This window comes from Elephantulus edwardii, unplaced genomic scaffold (assembly GCF_000299155.1).
Source record: "Elephantulus edwardii isolate Elephantulus edwardi_28Jun2011 unplaced genomic scaffold, EleEdw1.0 scaffold00038, whole genome shotgun sequence".
Classification (NCBI taxonomy): Eukaryota; Metazoa; Chordata; class Mammalia; order Macroscelidea; family Macroscelididae; genus Elephantulus; species Elephantulus edwardii.
The window spans coordinates 20,648,838-20,671,959 of record NW_006399788.1 but is presented as its reverse complement, the minus strand read 5'-3'; the positions used below and the strand labels follow the sequence as shown (position 1 = coordinate 20,671,959).

The following is a 23,122-nucleotide window of genomic DNA, read 5'->3' as shown; positions in this document are numbered from 1 at the left end:
AAATTTTTTTAAAAGTTAGAAAAAACCCTATGGAACAGTTTTACTCTGACAAACATGGGGTCATCATTAATTAGTGTTGGCAATTGGTGGTGGTGTGGAGTTACCACATACCTCAGTTTTAAAGAAGAGCAGTAAGAATAGCAGAGGAGCTATCATGTATTGGTTAGATCATTCTTGATAGTCTCAATTTCCTACAGTTTTTCATACAGAAAAATAAGAAGTCATAATTCTTAATGTCAGAAGTATTAAGATATTTTGAACATTATGAACATAGTATTAATATAGAAGGTATTTTTTGGTTGTTTTCATAGAAGGGCAAAGAATACTTTTGAATTTAAAAGATTATCCTGAAATGTCTCTAAAATGTAATCTTTGGTCTTGAGTAAAAAAAGAATAATGAAAACTTCTGACTCACATGTAATTATATTTAGTTAGATACAAATATCATATACTTTCACTTTCCCAAAAAGAATTTCATCTTAATTAAGGAAATACAAATTATTGCCTTCATTCTATATTAGAGCACATTGAAACAGATGTCAAAGATTTAGAAGCCCCAATAGAAAGCATCTTAAAAATGTTTAACACCAGCTACATTCTCCATTTTAGTAGTTCAGTAAAAACTGCCAACTCAGCCAAATTAGCTCTTCAAGTACAAGTAACTTAGATTCCTTGTAGTCTAAAACATAATTAACTTTATTGTTTTCCCTTGGCAGCTGTCCAGGATAAGCTGCTCTTCCTTCTGAGGCCTTCAGTTTGCCTGGGCAACCCGACTGTCAGAACCATGGAAGTTCAACATTGTGGTCACCAGGTCTGGAAGATCAAATTCATGTTTCCAGCCCCAGTCCTTCCGAGCATTGCTGTCATCAAAGTTCATCGGCCAACTATCCGCTAGGAAAAGATATAGAAGAGTAGCTTAAGTTAGAGGAGTCTCTGGATGGCTTAAACAGTTAAGTGTTCAACCAGTGGCCTAAGGATTGGCAGTTAAAGCCCACCCACAGGTACCTCAGAAGACAGATGGTGGTCTAATTCTGAGAGGTTACAGTCTTGCAAAGTCTATGAGCAGTCTACTCTGCACCTGTGGGGTTTCCATGAGTTTGAATTGGCCCAATGGTAACAAACAACAATAACAACAATAACTTATCTGGGCTCTAGATTTACAGAAAGGCACTTTATATAAAAGTTTATTCTACAAAGTGCTAAAAAATAAATTCCTTCTCTGATTAGAACAGTTGTTAAATGTCTATAATTTTTCATTAAAATAATAATTTTTTTAAAAACCGCCAATATGCATTACAAATTTACTGCCAGCAATAAATTTCTACATATTACTAACAACTCATTCTTTCCCCCCCTTATTGTGTACCATCAAATCGGATCCAACCGGCACAGGAGAAGATTGTCCCTCCTTCTCCAGCAGAGCATCTGGTGGATTCGAACCACCTGCATTCGGGATTGCAGCACAGCATCTTGCCACTACGCCACCAGAGCTTCCTCAAGTCACATACTTTTATTAGGCAGGAAAGCTCTTATTTTATAGATTAATAAATATACTTAGAAAGGTGCTCAAGGTCATTCAGTGAAAGCAACAGAATGGACTGTTTTCATAATACCCCAATTTAATTTGTTTTATATTTAAGTTACAAGAGGGTAAAAGCTGGCAGGCTGTTTATTTGGAATTAAACCCTCTCACTCACTTTAATCTACCATTTTCCAAAATCAGAGCATTTGCTGCCTTTGGCTCATTTAAGGAGAGGAAAGGTCCCTCACTCACCCAAAACTGCCCACCAGCCTGAGTGTCCTAGTTCCTGTCACCTTATACCCCTGTCATTGCTGATGCCTACAAAGGACTCACAGTGAAGCCCAGAGCCTCCTCTGGGTTTTGAGGGAGCCAGCAATGATGTACTAACCTATGGCCTGTCGAACAGAATCCACATTGTATGTGATCTGGAATTCTGGTACATGTTTAAGAACTTCTTGGGCCAGCTCCTCAGGGGTGAAGCTCATGGCATTGATGTTGTAGGTTCTCATGGAGAGAGACTTAGCTGGAGCCTCCATGACCTCCAGCGTGGCCCTGAGGCAGTCATCGATGTACATCATTGGGAGCTTTGTGCTGGGTTTCAGGTTGCACTCAAATTTTCCATTCTTAGTAGCATCGTGAAATATCTGGACAGCGTAGTCTGAAAGAAAATCCTGTCTGTGAGCTGCCTTACACCAAAACCATAAACAAAACCTTTGGTTTAAAGATCTTCATTGATTCTTTGAAAGGGTCTCAGGGATTCCAAGAACACACTTTGGGAAATACTACAGTAAGGTATATGCTTTTCAAAAATAATCAATACTAAATCTTCCTTTAAAAATCCCTTAGATTTTGTCAAGTATTTTTAATATTGCATTTCAGCCTTTCTGATGAGAATTTACTGAAAAGACCAGGTCCAGTGGTGATTAATTTTATAAAACATAATGCATGGTAACAATTGTGTGAAACACAATATGAATGAAGAAGAGTATGATACACACACACACACACACAAATTAAAAAAATAATACTTAAAACAAATAATTGGGCTCTAAAACAGTTCACAAAAGCAATGTTCTATGGTAGGTAGATGGGAGGAAGGAACAGAAAAGCTGCAGTGGGGACCTGAAAAGATGGGGTAATAGTTGATATGGTTCAATGATGATTATTTTTATATAACACAATGTATATAAATGATTGTATGAAACACAATGTAATTTAAGGATTATGGGAAACACAACAATGTACATGATTTTTTAATATAAAGCAATATAAAATTTAGAAATCAAATAATAAAAATATAATGCATATTGAATCAGGAAACGAAAAAAATTATTTTCTTTTACATATACAACTCAATCCATTTTAATAATCACATTTGTATTAAGAAGCAAAGGCAATCTTCAAAGAGAACTGGCTTCTTGTTTGATGTCTTCCTATATGGGGGTAATAGCTTTGCACTCCAATATTATTTTGTGTAATTTCAACACCATGGTTGGGTATTGTCAAACTGGATTTGCAAACTCAGACTTCTTTTGCCCTTAGGAATTTAAGGATTCACTGACAACCTCCCATATGAGAAATAAAGAGAACGTGAATTCTCTAGTCAAGATAATGGCAAAAAGGAGCAGATTCATTCACCATGAAGAAGACCCTTCCTAGCAATGAAAAACACTGTTTTATTATATACGGGATAAATAAAAAAGAACATTTACCAGTTGTTCCTCCTCCAGGCTGGGAGTCGGCTGAAATGATTCCAGGATATCTCAGGCATCGAAAATCTAACCCATATCGATAATAATAGTACTACAAAAAACAAAACTTATTTAAATAATCAGGCTTTTTAACCAGGTAAGAGCCACACAAGAAAACAGTCTTTCTAAAATACCACTCATTTCCTGAAATTATATTAAAATACTTCTAAAGAAAATGAAAACTAGGTCTTCTAAAAGTTACTTATTTTAATCAACCCTTCTTAGGTTTTTCTCTTTTAGGAATCACAGTTCTCATGTTCATTGCGGCTTTGTTCACCACAGCAAAGAATAGAAACAATGCAAGTGCCCATCAACAAAAGAAGTGATAGAGAAGCTCTGGTATATTCACACAATGGAATACGATGCAGCATTGAAAAACAAGGAACTCATGAAATATTATACAAAATGGGTGACCCTGGAGGATATTATGTTGTGTGAAACATCTCAGTCACAAAGGGATAAATACTGCATGGTGCCACTGTTGTAAAACGGGATTGACATCGGGGTTGGGGGAAAACTATGAGGGGATAGATAATGCATACTGCATTGAAACAGATAAGGGAGAGAACTGTTTGAAAGGAATATATGATTAGGTATTATTTTCATGACAAGAGTCCAGAATGAGAGCTTCATGGGGGAGTGGACTGGACTGGGGGGGTGTTTATTTTACTTTTCATAGAGAAAAACCAGCTGGGGGAGGGGTGGGCAGGGAGGAAAATGTGCAACAATAAACAAATGGAGATCCAAAGTCTCCATAAACTTTCATTAAAATTTCAATTAAAAAAATAGAATCGTCATTCAGGTAACAATTTCCCTCCCTCCCACCAACATTATAAATATTAATTAAGCCTGTAGTAGTGATTTCCAACCTTTCTTTGAAAGGGATGTACTGCATGCTTTCCAAAGCTGACCAACGGATAATTATAACGCTAAATAATTCTCTGTGAGTTTGTTAATGCAATGCAGGAAGAACCACGGGGACCATGGAACAAGAGAGAGAAACATCTGTGAAATGTAATTTCAATGTCAAGCTCCAATTTAAAAATTATAGTAAAGTTATAAGGGTGAAGAGTATTAAAAGTGAAACTAAGAAGATATTTTACAATTTTTAATCTTAAAAGGTTTAAAAATAACCACTTCAAACCCAGAGTTGATTCTGACTCATGGCAGCCCCAAGAATTATAGAGTAGGCCTGTTCCTTGGTGACATAGTGGGCTATGTGTCTTACTGCTAACCCAAAGGCGGGCAGTTCAAACCCCCAAGGGAGAAAGATGTGCAATCTCCCATAAAGCCTTGGAAAGCCTGATGGAGCGTCTCTAGGAGTCATAAATGACTCAGCAGCAGTGGGTTTGGTTTTTGGTTTTGTGTCTTTTTTGGAAACAGATCAGCCTTTCTTTTGCAGCACCACTGGCTAGGTCGGAACCGCTCCTCTTCAGGCTAATAGTCAAGTGCAAATAGGTTGTGCCAGTTAGGGATGATAACCATCAATGATTACCAATATTCAGTGCTGGGGAGCCCAAAAGGTTGTACAATCCAGAAGAGACTGACAGCAAGTGAAGGAGAACATTTGAGCAGGACATGACTTGAGGCAGGACTATGATTATTCATTTCTGACTGAAAAAGGCAGCTCCACCACAGCGAGGGTGAGGAGTTCTGCAGGAGCTATAGGCCCATGGCAAGCACAATGAGCTGAGGGAGAGTCGAGGGAGAGTCGAGGGAGAGTGGAAAGTACCCCCAACACAGGTATTTGAGACAGCATGGCTGCAAACAGATCTATCCAAGGTTCATTCAGTCGGTCTTGCCAAGCACTGCTTACTTCTCCCATGAGCTCTGCGTGGACCTTAGCTACTCCGTAGATGGTCCTGGGTCTCTGAATACAGAGATCGGGGGTTGGATTCCGAGGGGATGTAGGTCCAAAGGCTCCAATCGTGCTAGGCACAAACAGTCGCAAGTTGTGCTGTGTTGCAACATCCAGAACATTATGCAGTCCTGAGGTAAACAGACATTATCAGACCCTACAAAGAACCTTAACAAAGAACTGAAAAGACAAGATCGTAGTGGGCAAAATCCAGACACTTACCAGTTATATTCACGTCTCTTGCCAAAGACACATTTGCTTCTCCCACTGCACTGAGTAAGGCACTATAATGAAACAACCAGGTGATCCGGTTGTTGACCACTATCTCTCGAAGATTCTTGTAATCCAAAATATCAGAATAAATGAATGGGCCTACAAGGGGTGTAACATGAAACCAGAGAAATTAAAAAAAAAAAGTTTGAAAACCAAAGACGATATTTCCCTTTATTTGCCTTATAAATTCTACTAATAGCAGCTTGCTAACCAAAACCACTTGGACCTCGGGCAACACTATTCCTTGTAGCAGATTAACACACTACATATAGTATAGTTGACAGTGTGCTAGCAAGTGTCATTGAACCATAGCAACCCCACATGACTGAGGAGAACTACCCCATAGAGTTTTCTAGGCTCCTGTGGAGCTTCTGGGAGAGTGTGATCACTTTTTTGGTTGTCAGTCAACCATTGCACCAACTGGATTCACTGTAGTTAGTGATAGCTGACTTTTACAGAGTTTTTATTGTTATGTGCTATCAAGTTGAGCATGGCTCGTTAGCGACCCTATGAACAACAGATCTGAACCCTGCTCTACCCTACACCATTCTCACACTTCCTGACACACTAGAGCCCATTGTGGCAGTCACTGTGTCAGTCCACCTTGTTGAGGGTCTTTCTCTCCTTCATTGACCCTCCATCTGTCCCAGCATCATGCTCTCAAATAGCCTTTAAGGTAGAGCCATTTTACAGATGAGGTACAAGGATGGCAAGTGATTTCCCACATTGTGAAAACAAGTAGAACTGGGATCACAGTCCAAGTAGCCAGTGAGTCAGCTCCTAGTTGGTGCTATTAATGCCAACATTGAAAATCATATGGAGTCCACTTCTCAGTCATCTTCATGGCAACTGAGGGATTTAACTCTACTTAAAAGATGCATGTTTTTTAAAAAAAGAAATTAAAAGAAGATGCACATTTTAAAAAGAATACAGAAATGGAGCTTACATAAACACCCACTCCTGTAGTATAGATAATCGTTAAAGCAGGCGGTTCCTTAAAGGCAAGGATTCTGAGGCTTCATCTAACATACTGTGGTCATATTGTAAGGAGGGATTGGTCCTTGGAGAGGGACATCATGCTTGGGAGGGTGGAGGGACGGCGCAGGAGAGGAAGGCCCTCTATGAGGTGGATTGATTCAGTGACTGGGGTAATCGGGATGGGAGTGTTGGAGACAATGAGATTGACACAGGACAGAGCGGAGGGTAGAGCTGTTGTACATAGAGTCGCTATGAGTCGCAAGCGACTCGATGGCACATAACAACAACATATCCAATTACATTAGATGTGAGTCGATTTTGTTAAATGCCAATTTTCACCACATACATGGCAAAAGCTTACAATGAACCAGACTGGACTAGGACATATCACGAAGGTTTTCGAGGCTCTAGGAATCTTGACTACAAGAGTTGGAGGGTGTTTTGGTGCAACAGTAATTCTGCATTGAAGTTGATGCTATTAAGTGCCAGCGTGTAATGTTGATTTCAACTCAGTGACCCTGTATGACAAAACAGGACCGCCCCTAGCTTTCTGGCTGCTATCTTCATGGGTGTGGACTGTCAGGTGTCTCTCATGCACAGCTGAGTGATTTAGAACCACTCTTTCAGTTGGCAGTTGAGTGCTTAACTGGTGACTGCTACTAGATCTCTTTCTACACTGAAACATAAGGCTCAAATACCTCTACATGTTTTATGTTCCTTTTTTCTCATTCCTGGATATGTGTTCATGTTCTCTTCGAGCTAATTCTCTCATTGTTGTTGAGTCAGAACCTACTTATAGCTGATGCTGTAAATTGCATGAGAGAATATTGCCCATTTTTCTCTTGCAGAGCAGCTGGTGAATTCAAACCACCTGCGTCTGGGATGGCAGTTCACTCAAATTGTCTATATTAGTCCAAAAATTAACTTCAAGTTTAAAAAAATACCCCCCCCACCAGAGGTCTTTAGTTCTTATGTCAATAGCCTACAGTGCATTATTACCATAAAGATTTTGCAGGAATTAAAAAGATAAAAAGTGATAAAGTTGTACCTCAATAACATCTTTTTTTTTAAACTTACAAACCTAGTTATGTTACACGCTCTGATTCCATGGACCATCTTTCTGAAAAATAAGAATAAAATCAATGCATATTAATGTCCTACCACTATGGAAGATGTGGTCAGGAGGCTTCCTTATGTCAGACAAGATGACATTGTCCTTTCCAAACCGTTTCCTACAGGAAAAATCAAAACACACAAGTTGGCAATATCTAGGATAGAAATGATCCTGTGAATACAATAATTTAAAATAGCAACGACACCTATTCCTCACTTAATGACTTAATAACTATGTCATTATTTGACATTTCACATCTACAACAATAGGTAAAAATCTACTCCCTATTTTCCATATTAACTTGGGTTTTCTCCCTGCCTCTAGCTCCTGACATGCAGACCCACCCACTTCTGTCTGGCTCTCAGCTGAAACAGGCAGCTGAAGGCCTTAGGCACATCCCATCCCCACTGGAGAAACTACCCTGGAGGTATTTCCCACAAAAGAGGCAACTGAAGCAGATTTTGAGATAAGTCTTTTGAAATGGGCCTTAGAGCAGACAGAAGCAGCAAGGAGGCAGACAGGGAAGATTGCTGCTGTCCCTCCCCTTTACTCAAGCACCCCAGAAGAACCAAATCTTGCAACAGAAAAGATATTGAAGGCACAGGGTCTGTGGCCAGTTGCCCCTTCCTCCTCTGTAGCCCAGGCTTCTGAGAATCTGTTAATCTCTAAACTTGGCCTCTGATCCCGAGCCTGCTAAAACTAGCAGCACAGCACTTATCTGTAGGATCCCCGTCTGTGTGACGGGATAAGAGCAGGCATCTGGAGCTAGAGGGAACACAGGTACAGAGCCACAGTCTCAAATGATCACCTGGACCCTCAGCACTGTTGGTTGCAAATCTCAAAGCTACCAACAATGCCTATCATCTAGCTGCCAGGCCCCAAGTCTTTTTAAGTACCAGCACCAACAGCAGGGTCTTGGGGTCCAGAGCATAGTGGTGCTGGCACAGCCCTTCCAAGGGTCTGGGCTCTGGAATCACCCAAGTCTGACTCCTTCTTACATAAAACCAATTTTGCATAAAACTTGGTCCCTGGAATGTAATTACACTGAGAAATGAGTGGTTTTATGAATGTCTTATCCATCCCCAAATCCATCTTTTTTGTATCTTTCTTCCCACTTTCCTGATCTTCCTCAGTACCCACACATTTAGTTCTCACTATACCCAAGCCTTGCATTTTCTACCTACAACACCATTTTTTACTCTCGTTCCATTGTCATACCTATATTTATCAACAATTTCATCCCTTTATTTCTGGAGTGTTTACTTTCCCCTCCACATTCTTCTCTTTTCTTTTTACCCTTTTATCAACTCTCAAAATTTCATACTGTTCATAGTTTCTGCATGTACTTCCCTGTGGCCAAACATAAACTATACAATTCTATTCAATACATGTTTCATCTTGCCTAAGGAGGAAGGAAAGTAGGGGGGGGGGCAGGGAAGGATAAGGGTGAGATGCATTAAATCAAGGGCAAGTGACATGCCTTGACCTTATAAGGCAGAATTAACATGTATTTTTAAAAGTCATTTAGATATGCTATCTTAAAAAGAAAGGGAGAGGACAGAGCTAAAAGAGGCCAAAAAAAAACTTCACAATGTTAAGAACTTGCATTTTAAGTCTCGAATTTTGGAGCTCTTACCTCAAAACATTAGCAAGCCCCACTCCAAGTTGGCCAAGACCTCCTACATGGAAAAAGAAAAGTAAATTGTTATGCAGATTTTAACCACTTCTAATTAGTCCCAGAATATCATAATTAGATTATTTTTAATTCTTAGCTAGTCAGGAAAAGAAAGGCATAGGGGGACCTGATATAATTATTGCTTCCTTTTGTACTTCTAAGCCACAGAGCATAGTGATCAGAACATGGAATTGCCTCTTCTAAGCTAGTATAGAGATCAAAACAGATTTTAGAGATCAATAAAGAATGGAAAGGCTGAGAGGAAGGAGGCTAACACGGCCACTGAAGAAAAAACCACAAGGAAGCCAAACAAGCTCCTGGCTCCATGGGTCAGGAATTCAAACACAGACTTCATCATTCTGAAGCAGTATTTATAAAGTGTGTCGACTCCAAATGCCAAAAACATTCAAAGGCAAACATAAGTGGATTGATACAATTAATGGATTGAAGATTCCCTAACCTTCTTAACTATAAATATGACTGCTCTTAGAGAACTCCGGTGGCCTTATGAGCAGGCCATAAATCCACTATCTTCTCCACAGGAGAAAGATAAGCATTATCCTCCCATGAAATCTTCAGCCTCTGAAAACTGGCTGGGGGGTTAACTATGACTCAGTTCTTACTCTGTTGTAATCAATTTGACTCTAGGGTTTGTTTTTTTTTTAGAAATAGAGGTTCACTTATGTCATATTAATGAGGCCAAGCTGGAGTAGTATGGGTTCTAAACCTAGTCAACTTTGTGTGAGATGCTATCAAAACGGAAAGAGATGCAAAGACAGGAAAAGAAACCAAGTAAAGAACAGTCAAGCAGAATTGTCGGCAGCTCTAGAGGCAGAAAGAAACAAAGGAAGCCCTTGCTCTAGACTCGTGCACTGAATTCAGACATCCAGTCTCCTGGAGTGTGAGGAAATAAATCCCTATTCTCTCAAGCCACCCACTTGCGGTGTTCCTATCAAGGCAATACTAGGTAATAAGACAGATCTTAACCTCTGACGGATTATCCAGAACCCCATCCTCCAATAGAACTGGACTGGGACATGAAGGGGAGACAAACCTATCATCTGGGGGGAAAAGGAAAAAAAGACATATAACTGAACAGACAAGGAATCATTAAGAAAACAAAATAATAATAATATAGCACTCCAATGTAGAGGCTGAATGATGCCACAGATAGAACCAGGAGAGCTGAAGACTCAGGAGCTCACTTGGAGAGAGTACAACAGTCAATTCCCTTTGACTGGAGCAGGAAGGCCTAGCGATCAGGATTTCCTGTAAGCATTTGTTCATATGGCATTAAACAAAGATCCTTCAGACCTTGGAAGATGCGTCAGCAGGTGGACGTGGGGCGAAAATAAAACTCACACACAGACAACAATGTGAGTGGGTGAGAGTAGGAAATGAGGCACCTTGCAGGTCACATACAGTGTGAAAAGAACAGGAGGCAGTAACACACAAAGAAACTGTGAGGCACGAGAGACAGTGAGGTGGGAAGAAAGCCCAACAGGAAGGAAGAGGGAAATAAAGCATGTCTGTCAACTCTGAGGCCAACATAAGGATGCTGCCACTAGCCGGAGGAAGCCAGGCATTATGTGTGAGTAGGGCAAGGAGTACTGAGAAATTAATCTGTGGTGGCGAGAAACAAGGAGATCATGGACACAACATGAAGAATGTCCCTCACAGCTGTCAGAAACAGCTCAGATTCCAACATACTACTCAACCGTCAGAACTAATTCATGGCTGACCCTCCAGGGAGTTTTCAGATGCAGTTAACTGCACAGGAAGAGACTGCCCATTTTTATCTCACAGAGTAGTTAGTGGATTTGAACCACTTGCTATTGCGTTTGGCAGAGCAACTCCTTACCCTCTAGGTCACAAGAGTCCACAGTGAATGTTCAGAATGAATGGCACTGAGTTTACGTGTTCTAATGCTTCCATGCTGTCCATGCCTGGCCCAGCCACTCCCAACATGGAAGGGAAGCCAACTCCAAAAGCAGCTATTTGGTCCTCAAATTTCCAGGCTTTTCCAGACAATAAAACTCAAGGGATGAATGATTAGGTATTATTGTCATGATAGGAGTCCAGAATGAAGTAGCATAGAAGAGTGGACTTGGTGGGAGGGATTGAATAACAATGAAAGAATTTTTCCTTTTACTTTTCAAAAAGAAGGACTAATGCGGTGCGGGGAAGGGTGGGTAGGGAGAAAAGTACAACAATGAATGAATGGAAATCCAAAGTCTCTGTAAACTTTCATAAAAATAAAATTTTAAAAAGTTATGGCAGCAAATTAAATATAAGGGTTTGAGATTTGCAATACTCTGGAGAAAAGAAACACTAGGAAAGGTGGTTTCAGGTTAATTAATGTCAGATATTCTTGTTGAAATTGTTGATATTACTAAATACAACATTCTGACATCTTTCTCACAGTCTAGTAAATAAGCATACAATCTGGAGACAGGTCTAGTCAAACCTGTTTTTCCTGAATTATATACAAGAGTGACAAGCATTAAAGGCACATTGCAAAAGCACAGTCACATACAGTCAGCACACACACACACACACACACACACACACACGCACACACGCACACTCAGACTCATGTTGCAAATGTGGAAAAAGGGAAAGACACACCTGTAATCAGGACACGGGGGTGGTCTGTCTTGGAAAACGTGATAGAGTGGAAGCTGGCATCCGCTGGGACCTGCCGAGGGGAGAAGCCCAGAAATCTGATGGGTACCACAGATGCCCGACAGCAGCATGTGGGGCTCAGCAGGATCCGGCACGCAGCCTGACTCAGCAATTTGACGACTGGCATTCTCTTCCAAATATGCTGTATGGAGTTCAAGTCAAAGGCACAGGAACAACTGGAACAGAAATAAAGAGAATGTTGATACAGCATGAAGAATGTAAAAACACTGTCATTGGTCATTTATACAGAAACTTGGAGTGGGAGTGGGTCTTACTGTGTCTATTTCAACCAAAAAAACATTCTTAGAAATGTTCTAAATATTAAATTTTAAAAAGGAACAGAGGATCTCCTCCAACATGCCTCTCACAAAGGATCTCCTTCATCCCTCTCCAGAAGAGAAGAGGAAACACAAGAAGCACCTGGTGCAGAGCCCACATTTCTATTTTATGGATGTGAGATGCCCAGGATGCTGTAAAATCACCACCGTCTTCAGCCATGCACTAACAGTGGTGTTGTGTGTTGGTGGCTGTACTGTTCTGTCAGCCTACAGGAGGGAAAGCAAGGCTTACAGAAGGATGCTCCTTCAGATGGAAGCAGCATTAAGAAAAACACGCTGAATCCAGGGGAATGGGAAATTACCTCAATAAACAGAATTTTGGACTTAAAAAAAGAGAACAGAGGTATATAACCATTTACTCTAGCCCATCAAAGCCTCAAAGCTCAAATATAATAACGACCTTGAAATTAACAGTAAGATTTGTTTGCTTGTGAATAAAGATATTTTTTTATTCATGAATCAAAGTAAACAGCTTTTTAGTATATCAATAGAAAGTTAGCCAAGTACCCACTGTTAACCAGACCCTAGGACAGCAGGATGAAAGGCTGCTCCCACAAATCCAGGCAAACAAAGGCCATCCAGAAATTTAGAACTGAAATCAAATAGTGCTGATACCAACTGAGATTTAATGTAACAGCACAGGTTATTCTATATGCATAAACATTACAAGCCCTGCCAACCTTTTAAATCTTAACAAGGACTGTTGTAATTTGTTCACATACCACCTGAGAGTGTAAATATGTTCCAGATTAAATAATGTACTGCATTGTAAATCTTGTGCTAATATTCAGGTTATTTTTAGCACAAGCTACACTCAAAAATCAAATGGTTAAGATAAAAAGGCTACCAGAAGTACTCAGTAAGCTGTGAATAATTTCTACTTTATTGCCATGTCTCTTCAGGAAGGTTTCTATCTAAAACTTTATTACGTTTACTCATTTCTTCAAAGATTCTATTTTTTATAAGCCTAGCTCCTCTTTTAAGGTCTGTGGGTGGTGCAAATGGTATTTGACTGTTAACCTAAAGGCTGGTGGTTCAGTCTTACCCAGTGGTGCTGCAGAAGACCTGGCAGTATGCTTCCATTAACGATTACGCCCAAGAAAACCCTATGAGTTTTACTCTGTAATACCTTCAGTCAGAACCACGTTGATGGCAATGGATCTGAATTAGTTTTAGGTCCTTTTTGTTGTCAGCTTTACCACAATTTATCATCAAATCAATTCTGCCATCCTGAAGTTCAGAAGGTCTAATACCTTATGGGCAGACACATATGTGGGGCTTGATTTTCTTCAGTCTGCAGCCAACACTCAAGCAGCTATCTCACAAAAGGTAAATTTGAGACACTCAGCTTGCTTTGCTGGTTCTAAAACAAATTTCCCATCCTCCCTAGAGACAGACTTACTACATTTTAAACATTTTTTGAGACACACTTTCAAGCATTTTATTTTTAAAAAAGTGACCAGTTCAGCTTATAACTCAAAACATTCACTCAAGTACTGACCCAAAAGACAGCCAGCTCACTTTAAGATGTGGCAATCACCACACAATGTTCAAAAAGTGTGTACTCATGGCTAATAGAATTGATCATGAAGGACACTCTTAAATACAGCCGGCTAACCCAAAGGTTAAGCCTCTCTTCTAATCTGAGTCCGCCAGAAGCTCTACAGAGAAGCGATGGCAATCTCTTGCTGTGTGATTTACAACTTTGGAAATCCAAAGGACGATCAGCTATGAGTTGGTTCTGACTCAAGAGCTATGAGTAAGGCCTTTATTTAAAAAAAAAAAAGTGTGGCAATGACTTCTAGTATACTTTGGTACCTCTGCCTTGATAAATGCTAAGATAACAGTACTTTCATCAAACTTCTCTTCTATCTTGGAGAGAGTTCAACCAGAGTGCACCTTGGAGGCAAAGCGGCAAATCTTTGTCTCACATGCTTTGCGCATGTTGTGAAGAGAGACTATTCCTTAGAGAGGGACATTGAACTTGGAAAGGCGGGGTATCAGTGAAAGAGAGGAAGGCTCTTAACCAGATGGGTTGACACAGTGAATGGGTTCAAGTGTGTCAGAGATGATGAGGATGGCACAGGGTCGGGCAGGGTTCCCATCTGTTCAGAGGGCTGCTATGAGTTGATTTAATGGCACTTAACAACAACTGTCAATTTTGCACAATTGTTTAAGAAATAACCATGATATAAATAAAAAATATTCATAGAATATTTGGTTTGATGTTGACATCAAACAAGCAAAATGGTGAGTCGAACCATGACTGCATTTCCAATCATAAGACAAAGCTCCATTTCTACTGGATACCAGCTCAGTTTTTGCACATGCAACTGTATTTTTCATTAAATAAATTACTGTATTGTTGCAAAGTGCATCCCCATTATTACTGTCAATGCTTTTTCATCTGAGCAAGGCTTTATTGTGTTTTTTCCAATCAATGTAGTTTGATAACATATCCTTTTAGACCATTTAGTAGTTATTTTATTTATAGTTTGAAAATTGGTGGCAGTTTGGCTTTCAAAGAGCTTACCATAACTACATTTAACATATTACTTTTATCTGTAATGTACTCTGATTGGAAGGAGGAGTGGCATCCCCTTCCATAATAGCTTGCCTCCAGAAACCCTATGAACCTGGAGAGAGGATGAAAGGCACCCAAGCATCGAGGACTCTCCTTCATAGGGTCGCTATGAGTCGCCTGTGACTTGACGGCACTTAACAACAACAATGTACTCTGAATGGTTACTCTCAAAATACCATTGCCATATTACCAGAAGATGATTTGAAAAAGATCTGTTACATGAAATACAGAAGATAAATGATAAATATTTATAAACTTGAGGAAAACTTTTATCATATTTTTATTTCTTTTTCGTTTTGTCCATTTATTTACAGCAAATTCCTCCCTTTTAGGAAGAGATACCAAAGTAAAAGAGCTGGAGAGATTTCAAAAAGTAGCTCAAGAGAACAAAATAAAGTATTACAAGGTACTGTGCAAAGCGCTGGAGGCAGAGAATAAAGGGGGGAGAACTCATTTCTCAAGTTAAAAGAACTGAAAAACAAATTCAAGCATCATGTTGCAATACTGAGAGATGCTGTGGGCAAAATCTTGAATGACTTAGGAACCATCAAAAGAAGATGGAAGAAACGCACAGAATCATGCACCTTCCAAAAAATTGGTCAATGCTGAAAATTTTCAGAAAGTATCATGAACTCTACATACATAGTGAACTGCCAGAAGTTCAAGCAGGATTTAGAAGAGGCCCTGATACCAGGGATACCATAGCTGATGTCAGATGGATCCTGGCTGAAATAATGAATACCAGAAAAATGTCTATTTGTGCTTTATTAACTATGCAAAGGCATCTGACTGTGCGGATCATAATGAATTGTGGTGGACACTGAGAAGAATGGGAGTCCCGGAGCGCTTAATTGTGCTCATGTGAAACCTATACTTAGACCAGGAGGCTGTTATATGAACAGAGCAGGGTAACACTGCATCTTTTAAAACTGAGAAGAGAGTGCATCAGTGTTATACTCTCTCCATACCTATTTAAACTGTATGATGAGAAAATTATTAGAGAAGCTGGACTCAATGAAGAGGAGTGTGATATCAGGATTGGAAGGAGACTCATCAATAACCTGTGTTATGCAGGCACAACCTTGTTAGCTGAAAGTGAGGAGGACTTGAAGCACTTGTTGTAAAAGATCAAGGAATGCAGCCATCAGTATGGATTGCATTTCAATGTCAAGAAAACAAAGATTCTTACCACTGGACCAATAGGCAGTGTCATGATGGATGGAGAAGAGATTGAAACTGTCAACAGCTTCTCATCCGGCTTGGATCCACAGTTAACACCCTTGGTACCGTACCAGCAGTCAGGAAATAAGTAGATGCATTGCAATGGGAAATCTGCAGTTAGGGACCTCTCCAAATTACTGAGGAGTAATGACATCAGTTTGAGAACTAAGGTGCACCTGATATAGGCCATAGTCTTTCCGATCACATGCTCTGCATCTGGGAGCTGGACAATGAATAAGGATGATAGAAGAATTGATGCCTTTGAACTGTGGTGTTGGAGAATATCACTGAACATCCCATGGACAGCCAAAAGAACAAACAAATATGGGACATAGAAAAGGACATGATGCTAGGAAGGGTGGAGGGCAAGCAAAGAGAGAAAGACCCTCAACCAGGTGGACTGACACAGTGACTGCTGCAATAAGCTCTAATGGGTCAGGAAGTGTGAGGATGGCACAGGAGAACAGGGTTGAGATCTGTTGTTCGTAAGATCACGATGAGTTGTATTGTACTTGATAGCACCTAACAACAAAAACAACCACATGAACAGGAGTTAATGCTAACAAAGGAAGAAGTTCAAGTTGCATTGAAGACACTGGCAATAAACAAGGCCCTGGAATAGATGGGATATAGATTGACATGTTTCAACTAACAGATGCAGCCCTAAACGTGCTCACTAGTCTACGCCAGGAAACTTAGAGGGCAGCTGCCTGGCCAACACACTAGAAGAGATCCACATTTGTTTGCATTCTCAAGAAAGGTAATACAGCAGAACATGCAAATTCTCTAATAACATCATTAATATCCCATGCAAGCAAAATATTGCTGAAGATCATCCAAAAACAGCTGGAAAAGTACATTGACAGGGAACTACCAGAAGTTCCAGCTGGGTATAGAAGAGGTCGTGTCAGCAGTGATGTCACTGCTGATGTCACACAGATATTGGCTGAAAGCAGAGAAAAGCAGAAAAATATCTTTCTGTATTTTATTGGCTGTGCAAAGGCTTTTGACTCTGTGAATCACAACAGATTTGGCCAACATTAATAATAGGGATCCCAGAACACTTGATTGTACTTATGTGGAATCTATACCTAGACCAAGAAGCTGCTGTCTGAATGGAATAAGATAATATTGAGTGGTTTAAAATCAGGAAGGGTATGAGTCAGGGTTGTAGTCTTCATCCATATATTTAATCTGTATGATGAGCAAATAATTTGCAAAGCTGGACTCTATGAAGAATGTGGTGTGGCATAAGATCAGAGGAAGATTCATCAGCAACTTGTGTTATGCAGATGACACAACCTTGCTTACTGAAAGTTAGGAGGACCTGAAATGCTTGCTGTAGAAGGTCAAAGACTATAGTCTTCAATACAGATTACATCTCAATATCAAGAAAACAAAAATCCTTACACTGAGCCAACAGGCTCATGATGGATGGAGAAAGGACTGAAACTGTCACTGATTTCCTCTAACATGGAGCCACAATTAACAAAGCACACTTATTTTTTGTTATATTTTCATGTAGACAGAAGGCAAGCTTTTGGATTTTAAAGTTTTGATTTATTAAAGGAAAATTAAGTTACAGCATGTGCAATTGGAAGCACTCAGGATGTAGAAGAGCCATTACAGAGAAAGTTCATCACAAGTCAAGAGCCTCTGGAAAACTTCACTGTGTACTTGTGAGAAAGTGTGAAAGAGGCAAATAACACTGCTGTATATTTTAAAAATAATTTTGAATTCAAGGACCCTATGAGCTCCCCTGGACCCCTGCACTGAGTTCCCCAGACAATACTGAGGACAAACTTTCTTAAGTAGAACTGGCTTTGCCAAGCTACTTAATTAACCATCAAAGAGGACTTTCAGTCTTTGCTTATTAAAGATCAAATGATAATCCAGGAGACTTTGTCTCCTTGTTAACTTTAATTGCCAAGGATGAAAAAGGAGAAGGTCACTAAGCACCCCTTCCTCCCAACCCCTGTAAATAATAAAGCACTTCCCACACAGGGGCCTCTCAAGCATGATGTAGTTCCTTTCATCTTCCAGCAGATACACTTATTAGCAAAAACAGCAGAAGGCAGCAGTATCATCAGAAGTGAGGATTTGACGGAGATACAGACTCAGAGCTCTGCTAACAGGCCCTGGTAATTGGACGCAGGTGGGTTAGTTAAAGCTCTAATGCGTGCAGTCAGGTAAATGGGCTTTATGTCACATAGGAACATACTGGTCTTAAGTGCCAAGAGACAGTTATGTTCTGTCTTTCTCATACAACTTTGCTGTCAGCTAAGCAATTCTCAGCAGTATTGTTGTTGTTAGTTGCCATAGAGTCAAGCACGACTCGTAGTTACCCCATGAACAACTGATGTGAATGCTGGCCTATTCTGTGCCATCCTCGCAATCTCTGATACACTCACTGAATATCCTGTCTAAAAAAACAAAGGAGAGACTAAACAATATCAGAGGGGGAAAATATCACAAGAAATAAAATTATCCTATTCTCAGAAAAAAAATCCTTCAGTTCACTAAAGGGAAAATTCATTTCACTGTGATTGTTCCTGTGAGGAGAAATCATTCTATTGTAGAAGTTGTAGTTGCCATGTGCTGTTGACTCAAGTACAACCCATTGTGACCCTATGAATAATAGACCTGAACTCTGTCCTATCCTGTGCTATCCTTACACTTACTGGCACACTAGGGTCCACTGTAGCAGTCACTGTGTCAGTCCAAGCATGTTTCTCTCCAAGGAATAGCTTCTCCTAGCAGCATGCTAGGAGAGTTGTTGTTGTTGTTGTTATGTGCTGTCAAGTTGCTTGCAACTCATAGCGACCCTATGTACAACAGCCCTAAACTCTGCTCTGTCCTGTGCCAATCGCACTGTCTCCGATACACCCATCCCAATTGCCCCAGTCACTGAATCAATCCACCTCATAGAGGGCCTTCTCCTCCTGCACTGTCCCTCCACCCTACTAAGCACGATGTCCCTCTTCAAAGACCGGTCCCTCCTTACAACATGTCCAGAGTATGTTAGACGGAGCCTCAGAATCCTTGCCTCCAGGGAGTCGCCCGGTTTACCCTTTCCAGGAAGAATCTCAGTCCATGGTACCCTCAATACTCTTCTCCAGCACCACAGCTCAAAGGCATCAATTCTCCTTCTATCCTCCTTAATAACTGTCCAACTCTCTGATGCATAACAAGTGATAGCAAAGACCATGGCCTATATCAGATGCACCTTAGTCTCCAGAGAGACACCATTGCTCTTCAGTACTTTGGAGAGGTCCCTAACGGCAGACTTTCCCATCATAATATGTCTTTTAATTTCCTGGCTACTGGTGCCAAGAGTGTTGACTGTGGAGCCAAGCAAACTAAAGCTGTGAAAAATCTCAATCTCTTCACCATCCATCCTGATGCTGCCAATTGGTCCAGTGGTGAGAATCTTTGTCTTCTTGACATTGAACCTCAATCCATATTGAAGGCTGCAGTTCTTGACCCTCTGCAGCAAGCGCTTCAGGCTCTCCTCAGTTTCAGCAAGCAGGGTTGTGTCATCTGCATAATGCAGATTGTTGACGATTCTTCCACCAATCCTGACACCACATTTCTCCTCATAGAGCCCAGCCTCCCGGATCATCTGTTCTGCATACAGGTTGAAAAGGTGTGGAGACAGGACACATCCCTGGCGTAGGAAAGGGAATTTCCCTTTGAAATACTATTGAAGGCCAATTTAATTGACCATTATCTTAATGAGCAATTTCCGTTAATGGCCTTGTTGTCACTGTTGTATTATTGTTACCATCAAGTCAGAACTGACTCATAGAGGCAGTAAATCGCAGGAGAAATTGTTCCTCTTTTTCTCACAGAGTAGCTGCTTGATTCAAAAACCATGTGCTTCTGGGTTGGTAGCACAACTCCTTACCACTAAGCCACCAGAGCTAGACCTTTCAAAATGTCAAACTCTAATCATGCTTTCTTCTTGGGGAAGAACAGTACTTGAGTGGCTGCGGGGAAAATTCCTCCTGTGCAACTATAAATATGTTCCTTCTTTCCCTTCTAACTAACTGTTCATTGAGTTGATGAGGCTGTAAATTGCACAGGAGACTACCCACCTTTCTCCTCATAGTAACTATTACTGTGTACCTTCAGTTTGGAACCGACCCACAGCTGACCCTTCAATGAGTTTTCAGAGGCAGCAGATTATGAGAGGAGACTGTACATTTTTCTTCTGTGGAGCAACTAGTGGATTCAAAGCCCATACTTTTGCCTTGACAGAGAAATTCCTTACCACTAAGCCATCAAAGCTATATTTGAACTGCCAGGGAGATTTAGCCTTAGAGTTAGCAATGCCAATTCAAATGCAACTTATTCCCTCCTTAGGAAATATGCCACGGACTCCCCTTTGCTTTCTATTGAGTACCTAATACACCTCTTCTTTTAAGAGAGACATCTGGGTTGGTGAAAAGAATTTGGGAGTCAAAAAAATCTAGTTTCCTCTGTGTGGAGTTTATCTTTCAATATGCTTTCTCCCTGCCACAGTTTGACTTTGCCATGTGTATGGGTAGAAATATGCAAATAGGGTATGTTAGCCTATCCACAAGGGGCTTGGCTAGTCTCGCCATTAAATTGAGCAATTCAGCAGCCAGAGAATTATACTTTCCCTACTCCAGCAAAAAAAGAAGCAGCAAAAGATTGTAGGTGCCCTTCAAGAGAGACCAGACATTCTTGCTCCAGCTATACCTATGGCAGGAGCAGCCATGGCTGAACTAGAGACTTGACATGAGATAGGACCTTGGGACTGCTACACCATTGGAACTGGAGTTAAGAATCGTTGCCCAAATTTGTCGGGCAACTAAGGATGGGAGGTCATAATTCACAGGACTGAGAGCTTTGTAACATTGGCTAAGACTGAAGAAGGGGAGCCAATACTGGTAGGACTAAAAACTTTGCAACATCAGTCTAAAGCCACAAGGCTCAAGGTTGAGGTGTCTGCGTGCACATTGCAGAAGCTACCCTGACTTGTATTAGGCAATTAATCTGGATTATAACCTCTTGACTTCCCCAGCATGGTTCAGTGTGGTCTGTGAGATATCGCATCAGACTTTGGACCCAGCAAAGGAGTAAGATTGGTGTTAAGATAAGTAGAAAGGGGTATGGGAACATGGGGCATCTGCCTAACATCATGGGAATTGATTCTGTGTTATTGATTAAGTTGATAGGGATAGTTACCCTTTGTGAAGTTGGTAAAGGTCAGACATGGCATCCCCACACAACCCTGGCTATTTTTACACTCTCTTTCCTTGGTAATTTATATCTGCCTGACCGTGAGCAAAGTCACTATCCTGAAAAATGGGGAAAGGACCAAATTGCAAGGTTTCTGTGAGGATCAATGTGAGTTTAGAAAAGCATCTCTTGTCTACACTCAATAGCTGTTATGTGTCAAATTTTTCCTTGCTTCCTGAAAGCAAAGCGGATTTGAAGCATTTACTAAAGAAGATCCAACATGGCAGCCTTCAGTGTGGGTTTTATTTCAAAACACACACAGAAAAATAAAAACCCTTATAACTGAACCAATAGACAACATCATGATACATGGAGAAAAGATTGAAATTGGCAAAATGTCATTTTACTTGAATCCACAATCAATACCCTTGAAAGCAGGAGTCAAGAATCCAAAGGAAGCCCTGAAGTCTTCTGCTAAGAAGCTCTTTTAAGTGCTAAAGACCAAGAGTTTTGGTACAAAGATTAAGATGCACCTCACCTAAGCTGTGATATTTTCAACTGTTCCATACACATGTGGAAATTGAACAATGAATAAGAAAGAACTGATGCCTTTGATTTGCAATGGTGGCAAAGAATATTGGCTATATCACGGACTGCCAAAAAAACCCCACAAATCTGTGTTGGACATAGTGCAGCCAGGGTGCTCCTTAGAGGCTAAGATGGTAAGACTTGTCTTATATACTTTGGACATGTTGTCAAGAGAGTCAGTCTCTGGAAAAGACGCAGGGTCAGTGGAAGAGACAAAGACCAACCCTTCAATGAGATGGACTGACACACATGAGCTCCAACAATGGGATTAGGCATGGCACAGCAGAGTGCAAGGATTCTATGTGTCGAACTTAGAGGAGGGGCTAAGAGTCAGAACCCATTCAATGGCATTTAACAACAATTCTTCCTTTAATCATTACTATTTGACAAATTATTTTTGTATTAAGAAGGCAATTATTATTTTCATGAACCAGAAGATTCATAGCTAAAACATCCTTACAGACTTAATCTTGTTAAAGTTATTGATCTTTAAAGCTGACTACTACAACTGAGGTGAGAGGGAGAAGAGAAATTAAGATGGTTGTGGTCCTCAGGTCTGCCATGTAAGGTGTGTTTACAGGTAGGGAAAAGGGTCACAGAATTTATCAAGTAGCAATTGTTTATCTTTGGTGAGAAGTTGCAATAAGGCAGAGAATAAGGCAGGCGGCCTTCGTAGCACTCTTGGAGACTGGCGTCACTAGAGGTGATGTCACTTGAGCTGTACCTTACTGTGTCTCCCTCCGTCAAGTGACACGATGACCTGTGATACTCTTTCCCCCAGGTCAATGGAATGCCTGGTCCTCAGCCAGAACAAGGGCGTCTCTGCGCAGCCCCACCCATCACCCCACCCCAGAGTTCTGCCAAGGCGGTGTCTTCAAAGAGGGGCATTATTTCTCCCTTTGGTCTAGGTAGGGACTCTCCACCTAACAGCGAATACTACAATCCACCTGCCGGCACCCTGACAATGAATGGCTTAGTGGTGATTAATTATCCGATTAGAAGACCAGCTGACACACCTAGTGATAGGATCAGCCTATTAGTTTGCATAAATCACATTTACAAACTTCAAGTTTCTTTACCTTTGCAGATGGGACCAAAGCAATGTTGAGAAGATTAAGAAAATCAACCAATGTCTTGAGAAGATTAGTAAAAGCAATCAATGTGTTAGAAACACCTCAAAATTTTTCAATGTAAGGTCTTTTTCTTTTTTTACAAAGATTGTAAAAATGTTATAATCTCTGGGCTGATATCTGGGCTCTCAAAAAGTCAAGCAAATTCCTTACCTAAGGCTGATCTAAAACCCAATAAAGATAAGAAGAAAAAAATC

At 40.5% G+C, this 23,122-nt stretch overlaps 1 protein-coding gene and 1 pseudogene across 1 annotated transcript; one reads left to right on the top strand and one right to left on the bottom strand.

Moving 5' to 3' along the window:
• Window positions 1-751: 751 nt before the first annotated feature.
• Window positions 752-11,983, bottom strand: LOC102859387 (L-threonine 3-dehydrogenase, mitochondrial-like). The gene is made up of 8 exons (XM_006884885.1): window positions 11,800-11,983; window positions 9,133-9,175; window positions 7,544-7,614; window positions 5,354-5,503; window positions 5,090-5,262; window positions 3,235-3,325; window positions 1,911-2,180; window positions 752-891 (listed from the first exon to the last, which is right to left on the bottom strand). Exons 1-8 carry the CDS (start codon window positions 11,981-11,983, stop codon window positions 752-754), a joined length of 1,122 nt encoding a protein of 373 aa, XP_006884947.1.
• Window positions 11,984-12,213: 230 nt separating this feature from the next.
• LOC102858985 lies at window positions 12,214-12,460 on the top strand (annotated as a pseudogene).
• The last annotated feature ends 10,662 nt before the right edge of the window (window positions 12,461-23,122 follow it).

What these genes read in the sequence shown, in the direction of transcription:
- LOC102859387 (XM_006884885.1), bottom strand. Translation starts at nt 11,983, where the DNA reads ATGCCAGTCGTCAAATTGCTGAGTCAGGCTGCGTGCCGGATCCTGCTG. An exon ending in AAGAGACGTGAATATAACTG is followed by an intron (nt 5,263 to 5,353) that starts GTAAGTGTCTGG and finishes TGTTTACCTCAG; the next exon opens with GACTGCATAATGTTCTGGAT. An exon ending in ACGCAGAGCTCATGGGAGAA is followed by an intron (nt 3,326 to 5,089) that starts GTAAGCAGTGCT and finishes TGTTTTTTGTAG; the next exon opens with TACTATTATTATCGATATGG.